General features: G+C 45.9%; 1 protein-coding gene across 11 annotated transcripts in view; it reads left to right on the plus strand.

The window, feature by feature from the left end:
• Nucleotides 1–12,600, plus strand: part of PDE8B (phosphodiesterase 8B) — a 252,047-nt gene that overhangs the window by 155,431 nt on the left and 84,016 nt on the right. For all 11 annotated transcript variants that reach the window (XM_065940982.1, XM_065940975.1, XM_065940976.1 and 8 more), the window contains 3 exons: nucleotides 2,248–2,438; nucleotides 6,111–6,170; nucleotides 8,656–8,713. In XM_065940982.1, the coding sequence (XP_065797054.1) occupies nucleotides 2,248–2,438; nucleotides 6,111–6,170; nucleotides 8,656–8,713 (309 nt within the window). The remainder of the gene's footprint in view (nucleotides 1–2,247; nucleotides 2,439–6,110; nucleotides 6,171–8,655; nucleotides 8,714–12,600) is intronic.

Genomic DNA, 12,600 nt, shown 5'->3' on the forward strand with positions numbered 1-12,600 from the left:
GTGGCCAACACAGGAATACAGTTAGAGTCTTACTGCATTCGTCAAATGTTGTTGTTTAGTCACTAAGTCATGTTCGACTCTCTTGCGACCCCGTAGACTGTAGACCATCAGTCTCCTCTGTCCATGAGATTTCCCAGGCAAGAATATTGGAGTGGGTAGCCATTTCCTTCTCAGGGGCATCTTCCTGACCCAGGGGTCAAACTCATGTCTCCTTCATTGCAGGTGGATTCTTTACCGCTGAGCCACCAGGGAAGCATTAGTCAAATATTGAGGCATAAATGTATAAAGGAAATATAAAGTGTTGAGATTCTTGCTTAGCAATCATTATTCAGCCAGACAGATGGGACAAGAGGTTCTGCCACCTTCTCTGACGTTTAGCCTTTGCATATTGAGTTTCTCATGCTACTAGTACAGCTACATCAAGTTAAAGGCCGGTGACTTTTTGTACAAACCAATTTATTCCACCTGATTTTTTTCACTGTAGCTCAATTGTTAACAGTTCCATTTGAAGGCTTTCTTTTCACTATCAAGATCCAGAAGGCTGAGTCCCTCACTTCTCTTGGAAGAGCTGCCTCCCGCTTCTTTCCAGGAGTAGGTCTGTAGCGAAGATTCTGGGGGATAGCCTGGCATGAGAGCTGAAAGATCCTTGCCCACAGTGAGCCATGAAGAAGGGTAGCTGCCTCATGTTTTACTGGCATGTGATTTCAAGCCATGTGCTAAAAGAAAATGTCAAAATCATGCTTAAAAATATGATTTCTCTTCTGGAAACATGGCATTTGAGAAAACAGGAAATGATTCAAACGGTGTAGAACAACTGACACTTATGACGCATTCAGATGTTTAATGATAAAGGATTATTGGAGAGCTTAGGTATAAAATGGTATTGTGGTTTTCTTTTTTTAGAAAAGAGTTTTTTTTCTTTAATAGATGCATATGGGTGAAATATGTGGGATTTGCTGCAAACTAATACAAGAGTTGGAAAGTGGATAGGGTTAACATTGAGGTCACATTGGCCAGGAGTTGCTTATTGCTGAAGCTGGGTGATGGGTCCATGAGAGTCATTATACTATTGTTTTCGTTATTCTGTATATTGTCAGTTTTCAGTTAGTGAAGCATTTTTTAAAATGTAGTGGTAATTATTGACTGATTTGTCTTCTTTCTGATTTTAAGTGAAACACATTCACCCTTTCATCATGAAGATTGGTATTGACTATGGGCTTAAAGGACCAGAAACTTCCCTTGTGCTCCTAATTGTTTAAATGAGAACTGAATGGTGAAGAATGTTAAATGCTTATCAATATATTGAGATTATTAATATATGTGCTTCTTATTCGGTCTATTCCCTTGATGTAGCCTTACTCTAGTTGATGGTAAAAACCCTCTGGCATTTTGCAGAAACCCTGTGCATAGTTATCCTGTCACTCAGGTGCTCCCCAGCAGAGGGTCACAGCAGGAAGAAAACAGGCAGGTTTTCCCTGCCCTGAACTCAATTCTAGTGGGGAAGAGAGACCATTCACAAGCAAATGGACAAGCTCAGGCGCCAGCGTGGCCCTCTTTGGCATTGCGGCCCCCAGGGGATGATGAGGGCACGTGGGTGGTGGTGAGCACTGCTGTTCTTTCCAGGGAGTGGGGCTGCACTTTCCCGTGAAGAAAAAAGAGGCCTGCTTCCTCATCTTAGCTCCAGTAGCTTCACATTTCATGGTGGTTCTTTCCAGATTCAGCAAGCGCTGCGTGTTGCAATTAGTTTTTGAGAATGTTTTGAATTCCCATTCTTTTTGCGTCTGGATAAAGATTTAAGTGCCCAGTTCGGAGAGGTGGTCTCTAGGTACCTCAGGCAAACCCCAACTGCCCTGACTGCAAATACACGTCCGTGTGAACCACAGACTAACCTGTGCTGATGAGCCTGTTACCATTTTACTGATCAGTCCATTTGAAGACAGAGCCACTTAGGAAATTGTAAATGGGTGGCAACCACCAACAGTGATGGAGCTTGTCTTCTGTGCTCACCCAGGCCTCCCAGTTAGCCTACACGGCACTGTTTGTAGCACATCTGATATTGGAGAAGCTGTAGGCTGGAGATGCTCTGCCTTGTTCAGAGACACCCAGGAATTGGGGAACCAGCTGGGATTTGAACCCAGGTGGCTTCTCTCCAGAGGCTGCATCCTCAACTGGTATCATGTAGGTCTGCTTTCAATCGTCTCTAAGGATGATGACTTCTGTCACGACCCTCTTTGCTGTGTGTTTCAGGTTTTGCTCATCTTTGCAAAGGAAGATAGTCAGAGTGATGGATTCTGGTGGGCCTGCGACAGAGCCGGTTACAGCTGCAGTATTGCTCGGACACCAGAGTCAGCCCTGGAATGCTTTCTAGATAAACATCATGAGATTATTGTGATCGATCACAGACAGACTCGAAACTTCGATGCAGAAGCAGTGTGCAGGTACTGTAGTTATTTAATATATTAGCAAATGTCCTCCTAACAGCTTAAAATGAAATTCACACATACATGTCTTTAGTTCCAGCCCAAATGTCTCTAAAATATGTGCTGATGTTTCTAAGCAGTATATATAGATTTCTACAATGAAAGCTCTAGCTCCTCCTATGGCCTTTTCTATTTTTCCACATTTGCGTTCTGAAGAATTTAGAGGTGTGAGCTGGGCTCCTCTGAAAACTTTAGGGCGTTTTTTCCCCTTGAGTATTGTTCATGTTGCACTAAAAAAAAAAAAAAATGAGATTCACACAGTTCTTATTACACAGATATGGTTTGGATTTAAACCAGATATTTTAATCCTAATTATTCTGTCCCAAAATGAACATCAGAAATGTGTGAAATAGACCATTTCTGCCTGCCTGACAACAGATGGGTGGATTTTGCAGCAGTCGGGGAGGACAGGCAGCCACTTTTCAGCAGCAGAAGAATCTCCCAAGGATCCAAAGCCCCTGCTTGTTTACAGAAATGCTTGCACTCTGGGGAGGAAACGCTTGTCTGTTCATAAATAAATGCAGTCATCAGAGTTAGCTCTGGATGAACCCATTCATTTGGCACAAATGGAATGCTTTGAAGCTCAATGGGAAGAGGTCACTAATTAAAGGCTGGACCAGGACAGACTCCAGTTACAAACAGAATGGAAATTGTCTTGAATATTAGCAAGTGAAATGAAAGGCAGGGAAAATGGCTTCTTAGACCTGTTGGTACCTTGACAAGAAATGAGTGCATTTAAGAAAAGTTTCTACTCATAGCCATCACCTTGCTATTCTTTGACCATTTTCAGTTTCCCAAAGAAGAAACTTTCTTAAGGAACCTGTCTTAAAATGTTTTACAGGTCTAAAATAATCCTATCTTCCTGCATAGAAACATTTGCCTGTTTAACTATATAATAAAGTATACCACAAAATATTTGGGTATTTTAGTATTAAGGGAAAAAAGTTATTCAGCCATGTCCAACTCTTTGTGACCCCATGGACTTTAGCTTGCCAGGCTCCTCAGTCCGTGGAATCCTCAAGGCAAGAATACTGGAGTGGGTTGCCATTCTCTTCTGCAGGGAATCTTCCTGATTGAGGGATCAAACTCGGGTTTCCTGCATTGCAGGCAGATTCTCTACGGTTGAGTTACCAGGGAAGCACCAGGGAAGTATTAAGAAATAGATATGTACATGTGTGGATATATATGTATGTTGTGAGTGTGTATGTGTAAAATGATTGTCAGGCTAGAATTGAGTCTCTTATAACTAAATATATCTGCATTTCCCTCATCTCCACTTACAGTTACATGATTTTGTAGTGAAATAGCACAATCCTTTGTACATATATAGAATGATGTAAGACTGGCTTCAGCTATAAAAAGAAGAAATGGATAGGAAGAATTCTTTTAATTCAGACAAAGGCCAAATTTAGTAGATAAACTTTGTAATCTTCCTTGGATATACAGGAAGGTGGTTTTGTTTCCTGTTGAGTGAACTTTTTGTCTTAGCTGCACAGAAAAACATTGAAGCGTCTGTGCAGTTCGAAAGCCAGGTTATGTCTCTTGGTGCGTTTCCAGTTACTGCTCAAGTTGATGGAGAGATTCCTGAATGCTGGATTGTGAGCACATCCTGCCTAAAATGAGAGGAGATGCATTCCCAGCAGATGTGCATTATTCGTTGTTGTCGGCGGTCCAGGGCCCCTAGCGTTTGAGCTGGACTGGACCTTAGCATGCTTCTTTGGACCTCGGCCTCACCGGTCCCCGGATCCCCCTTAGTCCTCTCGAGCAGAAAGAGGTCCGGGTCCCTTTGACCACACCTGTTCCTTCTTTGGAGGAATGAGAGAGAAGAGATCAGTGGCAGGAAGGGACCCAAAACACAGAAGCCAGTCTCAAAAGAAGCTGAGTGAGCGTGAGCTCCAGCTCAGTTATGTCCATAAACTGTTTCCTCTTGCCTAAGCCCCACCCGTTAGAATGCAGCCCAGCAGTGTCCCCAGACACCTTGAGGGGGTGGGAGAGGCTGAAGGAAAGTGAGGAGTGCGCAGCAGCTCCCTGAAGATGAGAGCACACCTCTGAGATGCTGTCCGTTTTTTTCATTAGGTGCTCCTGGTATTTCTGCTGAGAATTTAGTAGACCGCTTCTATGTCGGGGATAAGTGTAGTTTCACGTGACCAGTCCATGGTAGGGATAGGGGCTTCCCAGGTGGCGCTAGTGGTAAAGAACCTGCCTGCCAATGCAGGAGACGGAAGAGATGTGGTTTTGATCTCTGGGTCGGGAAGATCCCCTGGAGGAGGGCATGGCAACCCACTCCAGTATTCTTGCCGGGAAAATTCCATGGACAAAGGAGCCTGGCGGGCTACAGTCCATGTGGTCGCAAAGTCGGACACGACTGAAGCAGCATAGCACGCACGCACAGGATGTAACCTGCTGTCCACAGTGAATTCAGGCCTCTCTTCAAAGGAGTTCATTCAGATGCCGTTTATCCGCAAGGGGACCTTTACTTCCCCAAAGACAGCAGCTGGTCATTGTCTTGAGCCTTCTCCTCACATGGAGTGAGGTCTCAAGGAACAGACCATGGGAAGGTACATTTTTAGAGGTAGGTGAGGACATTTAGTCACAAGGGTGATGCTGTATGAGCTGGCTGTTCCTAGGGGAGCACTGTGCAAACACATTAAAATGAAGAGCAGAAATGCCAGGAGCTAGAAAGAAAAAAATATCAGCTGCTTCACAGATTCCTCAGGAGCAGCCTTCACTTCTCAGAGCGGACGGTTCCCTTGTGAGGGATCTTGAAATAAGGAGAGGCCAGACCATGGAGATGGATCGAAACAAACATGCTTATTTGTATGAAGGTTCCAATATGTGACCCTTTATTAAGAATTCATCAGACTCATGACCCCTGACCAGAATAAACCAGAATCTAAACTGTAGCATAGCACAGTTTCCAGGAAGATTCTTGGACTTCAAAATTCTTCTGTATTTTAACCCTGTTAGATTCCTAGGGAATAAACAAATGATAGACAGGTGGTCATGGTATGACAGACATCATTATAGTGACAGTCACTGCATTGATTGTTTCTCAGCCCTAGCTGATGACTCAGCTGTTTAAAGTATTTGAACAAAAATAACAGTACAACCAAAAAATTGGAGTGGTTCTTTGTACAATTTTTAAAAGACCTTCACCTGCACCTGTGTATCCAGCTGCCGGCAATCCTTCTTTTAAGATCAACTTTCTGAACTTTCTATTATTTTAAAAGAAAAACAGGTCCAAGTTAATTAGCTCCCCGAGTACAAACTGATAACTAGAGAATTGTCGGACTGCCAGTTTTCTTGCAGAGTGGAATTTCAATCAGAAAACATGGAATTTAAGTGGAATTTGCCAGTTTTTGAAGTGGAACATTGGCAGATCTGACCTACTGGAGAATTGCCCAGGAATTTCTTTTAGATGTGGGGGGGGGGGTTGGTTTTTTTTAGTAAAACAAAGATTGTCCTAATCCATAAGAGCATCTTCCTTTGTTGTCTTCCATGTGTTTTCAGACTCCTTCTTTAGAGGGATGTTTGATTTTCTTCCATTTTCCCTATGAAGAGTCCCGCAGTCAGTCAGTCAGCAGAACAAGGCCACATCGCCTGGTCTGACGTGGAGCTCTCTCGTTTCAGGTCAATCCGGGCCACGAACCCCTCGGAGCATGCGGTGATCCTCGCTGTGGTCTCACAAGCGTAAGCTCACCCCCCAGCCCCTCACTGGGAGAACTGCTGTTCCTCCTGAAACCTTCTCTGACATAACGTGTTCTCGGAGCTAGCGGAGCCAGGGGGAGGTCTTTGGCCTCACACCAGCAGTCTTCGATCTTACTTGGGATTCTCCTTGTTTTGCAAGTTTCTGGAAATATGTAGGCCTTTCTGTTTATCCTCTCTAATTTCTATTAGCACCTCAGGAAAAGAATGGTTACTCACTGTATGCTAGAAATGAGTAGAAAATCTCGGGAGGAGGAGGTCTGAAGAGACTGTTGTTCCAGCTTACCTTTTTTCTTTGAAGAAGAAAGATAGGGAAATGCTTGTTTTTTCACTTAAGAAAAACTGAATTATACCATGAGAACTGGCACTAAAGCCACTGCCCAAGAAGGAATGTGCGGCCTCTGCTAGGACCGTTATGTGGCTAGAAGCAGGACAGAAGGATGAATGCCAGTGCTAGAAGAGAAAAAGAGGGCTTGAGCTGCAGGTAGGAATCTGTGGAAGGAGAAACCCCTGTGCCGCGCGTAGGACGTGGCCCGCACTTAGAATGAGAGAGCGGGAAGGAGAAAAGCTGCGAGTACAGCCTGCGTGATGAGACCCTTTGCCAGGATCAAAATGGGTCGTAGTCACTTAATGGCCATCACTAGCTTTGGAGAGCATAAGAAGACCTTAATTTGAGCCCAGGACTGACTGGACTTGGCCCCGTTCTGGTAGTTGGCACAGATTCTGCCCTGGAGGAGCTAGCAGGCCAGCAGCTCACTCTGTCAGTCTCCCTCAGACAGGCCCCACCCAGGGGGAGATTTAAAATATCCACTCCAGGGACAGTAAGGAATCCTGCCTGCCAAGCCTTGCCCTAACCAAAGACTTCTCCCGACCTGCGACTCCTTGAGCGTCTTGTTAGGAGCTGTGTCTCTTCACTCCGACACCTAGCATAGGGTCTGAGCCAAGGAACGTAAAGAAACTGTCCCACCGCCCTCAGCGCCTTGCCATGCTGGTGGTGACAGGATCTCAAGGGAGAGAGTGAGGGGACTGGCCTTCTGCAGCCTCCTTGCTTATATTTTATCTTCTGGGGCCTGTGAGCCCTTAACGGGGTCTTAGAGCCTTGACATGGGTACCAGACCACATAGGGTTTCCCAAGCCTGGCTGATTCCATGGGTCCCAAAACAAAACGTTCATTTTTTTCCTACTCATATAGCAAAAATGTGTACTTGTCCTTGACAAGTAGTGGTTTGTTGTGTCTCGTTTTGATTTTTCACTTTTTTCGCTATCTTTTAAATTTTTCATTTATAGAGGACGTTAATAATGCTTCCCAGGTGGCGGGTAGTGGTAAAGAACCCACCTGCCAGTGCAGGAGACATAAGAAATGCGGGCTCAATTCCTGGGTCAGGAAGATTCCCCTGGAGGAGGAAATGGCAGCCTACTACAGTATTCTTGGCTGGGAAGTCCCATGGACAGAGGAGCCCGGTGGGCTACAGTCCATGGGGTCACAAAGAGTCGTACAAGACTGAAGTGACTTGGCACACACAGTAATAAAATTAACGCTGCTTGTGCCACCCAGCTTATGAAGTAGGGCATTATTCATACCTTTGGAGCCCCTTTTGTGCCCCTACTTATTTATTGACCAGAGAGGGTAGAACCTTGAGTTCCTGAAGAGGGAGGTAGAAGAGCTTTTCTCTAGGCGGGATTCAGCCACAGGTGACGAGGCAGATATGCCCTGGAATTTCTGGGCAGACAGAGGCGTCTGCTTCTCCAGCCAACCCCTAGTGTCCCATTTTTCTTCCCCATTTCCACGGCGTGTGCTCCATGTTACTTGCAGGCTGTCTTGGGGACGCCGTGTCTTATAAAGCTGGCAGCAGAGCTTCAGCACGACTTCCCGATCCGCTGGCCCGGTCCCCACCGTGTCCTCACACTGCAGCTCTGAGACCTGGAGGCAGGCTCAGGGGAGGAAGCCGTCCCATGAAATGAGAGCCAGTCAGCGGTTTTCATATTCTTCCCTCTTGGCTCTCCTGATGACTCTCCCCTCCTGTTGGCCCCGGGGTGCTGCAGCCTCTAACGCCAGTTATCCTCCTGAGAGTTGGACCCAGCTCGGTCTAGGGGTGGGAGTCGTGCTTCCAGAATGTTTGGGGGTGTCAAAGGGCACAGTGGTCTGCAGGGCGAGCGTCGCACATGCCTTGTCCCTTGACGCGCTGCTGCTGTGCATTTGCTCCGACTCTGAGGGCGCCTCTCGTGTGTGCCTGCGCTGCAGTTCCCGCCCCCGCTGCTGGAGTTCCCGCTTCTGTCTCTGCTCTTTTTGCATCCAAAGGCAGACGTGGGAGTCTGGCTTCCTGCAAGACAGGTGCCCGCTGCAGGCGTGTGCTGGCCAGGAAGCTGCTCTTGGAGCCAGCCCCCTGCTTCCTCCTCGCTCTCTAAGCGCCTCAGTGTGAGGAACCCCGGTTGCATCTGTTGAGTGACCGCATTTTCTGCTCTGTTGCAGATCCAGCAACTATGAAGAGGTCTCTGTCCTCCCTCTTCTGCACGCAGGCTTCAACAGGGTACGTAAAGGACGAACTGGCACAGATGCAGCCGTGCCTCTTGGCACAGACGTTAAGCCCCAGGACTGGGAGGGAAGGCTGTTCTCGTGGTGGGTGACAAGCGTCTGCTGGTCATGCTCCTTCCCTTTTTCTCTCATAACTTCATTTATCTTAGCAATGGATATGTAATAGCTAAAAATCCGTCTTACTATATCAGGTCAGAATTCCGTAGTCCCAAAGTAGTCCCACTTAAACCAGTGAGCATGCGTGTATGTGATTTTCGGTAGTCCCCTAGATTGGCACGCCGCGCTCCATGGCGATCAGGGCCCAGCCAGAGCTTACACCCCGGACAGAAGCCCCTGATTCCAGCAGCATCCAGGGACCTCCTCATTGAAACTACACATGTCAGCAAAGAAGAATTCTGAGTGATGGCTCCATGAGTAACCCTGATATTCAATTTGAAGATGAAGACTGCTTACTCAAGGAAACTTAAGCTCTAGAGGCTTACCAGTAGCTCAGGGTAGGGGCAGTCTGAAGGTTTGCTTGGAGGTGAGGCCATGTGTGTGCAGATGGAAGGCCACGTGATAGGGTCAGTTTGAGAGTAGAAAAAGGTGGAGAAAGAGCATCAGAATATGACTGCTTAAAGGGAATATATTTCAGAAGATTAAGGTATTACAGATCCTTACAGAGAAATTGTGGAAGACCTCACTTTATACACAACTTGATTTTTTTTAATAGCAAGCATCTATTTCTTCTATTAAAAAATAGAAGATTAGCCTCTGGAAAAAATAGAGTAGAGATCCACAGCTGACTTAGGCAGCTTGTGAGCTGCTGCTTTAAACCAAAAACAACAGCGAAGAAAAATTCTGTGACAACTACATGAATAACACTGATGCTCGACTAGAAGATTAAGATTGATTAAGGAGACTTACCACCACCCTAGATAACTAGGTTTACCTGGTGTCTCGGCGTCCCGTGATGGGGGTAATCTGAATCTCAGACAGACGGTGTGATGCATCCTTTTCCTTCAAAAACAGGAGACCACCAGAGCCTTGTGAATTATGAGAATTCATTTGGGTGCTTTAGGCAATGGGTATTTCGCTCTCCTAGGTTCAAAAAAACCTTTCCTGGGTTTAAAAAATTCTTCGTCGTCAATCCCAGAGCAGCAGAAATCGCCCTTGGGATGCCATTCTTTCGGGCTTCGTGTGCTTCTGTGGGGAAGTAACACTGCTATTAAAACATCGAAGGGAGTGCTGGGATTCGCGCGTGACAGGATTGATCGGTTCTGCTCAGCCCCATCACTCACCCCTGGCACCTGCCTCCTGTCCGTCGTCACACCCTCAAAGGCTGGCACTCGCTTCTGGATGCTCTTCTTGTGTGCTGCCCCATCTTAATGAGACGGTGCTTCTGAGCTTCAGAATGGAGAGTTGCACAAGGAAAGTCATCTGAGACGTGTTGTCGTGGGAACGTCTTTACTTACTCATTTTCTGAGAAGTGACTGGTGTTCATAAATCTGCTGTGGAATGTGGACCACCTCTGCACCCCAGCCCATCCCTGTCCTTCATGTCTGAGGCAGGGCCTCTCAGAATATGAGCAGGGATGTCCTTGCCATTACCCGGAGCAGGTTGGGGAAGGCACGACACCCCACAGGGTGCAGCAGTGAGCACCTGTTGCCGTGTGTGCTGTTGAGTGTCCTTTTAGAATTCAGCTTTTAGTTCACTGAGCCTGCTTCCAACCAGCTGGTGTGGAGACTGATGGTGTTTGGAGTGGTGCATCTTGTATGGATGGCTGAGATTGCGTGTCTACTCAGAGAAACGCTTAGGAGACACACCTGTCCACTTTGGGTGCAAATGCTGCTGAGTAAATTTAGGAGGGATGATACAGTTGCTCCTTTTTATTCTTTTTGTAACCTGTCTGCTGCTCTGGAAGGTTTTGTTTCTCTATCTAGATACAGCACTACTTTCTGCAGGCAGCCAAGGTGAATGAAGCCCTTTGTGAAAGCATGAAAAGCAGTAACTGTCAGGGGCCACCTATTCTTTAGTCCTGGGCCTGATCAAGGCCATTTGCCAGCCAGGTCAGGGTGCCCCCAAGCAGTTGGGCCTCTTTCCCAGAGAAGCACACCACACCTGCCAGGTTTCCCATCCTGAGTTACTATGGCACAAAATCAGCTGAGACTGCTCCCCACGTGGTCTCCTTTTTTGGGCAAAATCTTGTCTCTGACAACTTTCTACCCAAGCACCCTTCCAAATATGCCAGCTATTCTTCTTGCTTTCCGTGAAGTTGTTTCCCACCTCTGAGTTATTTTGCTGGTATTAAATCATCTGCTGAAACTCAGCTCTGTGTTACTAGCTAATTGGCCAGTGCTTCAGTTGATAGGTCTTAAATGGGGATCCAGGAACACATTGTACCATCAAGTATTCCACAGCAGCTCTGCTCGGCGCCTGTGTAGCTATGTGTGAGCAAGTGGCCGACTGCATGGGGCTTGCTCTACTCTGAGCCTTCTAGAAAGAGCATCTTAGCAGAGGGCCATTGCAGCTGGTTTTTGTATCAACCTTCGTGTACTACTTTTTCTACTTGGAATGATGTTTACATGATGTCATTCCAAGTAGAATCATTACAAGGTACATCAGTACTAGCTCATTCAGCAGGTGTTCAGGGAGCCTGGGCTCTGAGAGGCAGTGTGCTCGGCGTGGCAAGGATACAATGATCAGACAGTTCCTCCCTGCAGAGGTGTCTTATGGAGGAAGACATGGGGAATGAAGACTTATTGTTTGTCAGACTCCATTCTAGGTGATTGACTTGATCCTCATCTACAGATGAGAGGTTTGGTATTTTCTCTATTTTTGTGGAAGAGGAAACAGACTCAAAATGACTAGCTTGCAGAGCTCATGCTCAAAACAAGTCAAGATGCAAATCTATGGTGTTTAACTGCCAACTCCACGCCTGGTCCACCAAAGTCATATTTCCCAAACTGTTTCAAGGAATGCTAGTGGTCCAAAGCTCTTACGAGCTGTCCATGACAGAAGGCTGCTGTAGTCAAGTAAGTATGAAAAATCAGTGAAGACTCTGCTTCTCCTGCTCCTGTCCTGAGAACGTACACTGCATGTTGGCAGCGTCATACCTGAGCGTGTGGAGAAATGCTGTGCTGAAGACACATACCTACATTTCTGGAAGCAGGGTCCAGGAATCTGCATTTAACCAAACATCCACGTTATTCTTAGCGTGTTGAAGTTTGAGGACCACTGTTCTTGGTTCACTCAGTTTATTTCAGACGTGCAGACAAAGCACTCCAGTGTTTAGAAACTCACCTACCAGAAGGCTGATCTTTACCACAGTGAAAGTTCTTAGGAGACCTAAAGGAAAATAAGAATCATAAAAAATTACTACTCGGCTATGAAATTGAAAATATAACATCATTTTATATTTTATATGTATAAGCATATACATATAAAATATATCCACATACACAGAGATATAATAAAAGTCTAAGGTAAATAAATAAAAATTAATGATATCTCTAGCCTTATGGCATTATCAGTGATTTGGAGATTTTTCTTTATATTTCTCTACATTTTATACACTTTAAAATTAATGTTTTCAAAAAGAAATGTATCTGTTTATCTCATCCTTTTCAAGAACTTATTTTATTATGATCATTTTTTGTGCTTTATGAAGCATCATCTGACACTGCTCAGAGCTCAGATACAGACTGACACATAATCTCCACTTGCCCAGAAGCTCAACCAAAGCTTCACCATGTTTGACTTTGCTTTGCAAGTAGAAAGTATTTCCCTCCATGTGTCTTCATGGTTCCCCTTCTGTTCTTAGCCTTTCCCAGCTTCTTCCTGGGATAGCAGGACCAGAGGCACAGGGAGAGTGGGGGCCTTCGTCGGTGTTCTCCAGGGAGG

The sequence above is a fragment of the Muntiacus reevesi genome, chromosome 7 (genome assembly GCF_963930625.1).
Source record: "Muntiacus reevesi chromosome 7, mMunRee1.1, whole genome shotgun sequence".
Classification (NCBI taxonomy): Eukaryota; Metazoa; Chordata; class Mammalia; order Artiodactyla; family Cervidae; genus Muntiacus; species Muntiacus reevesi.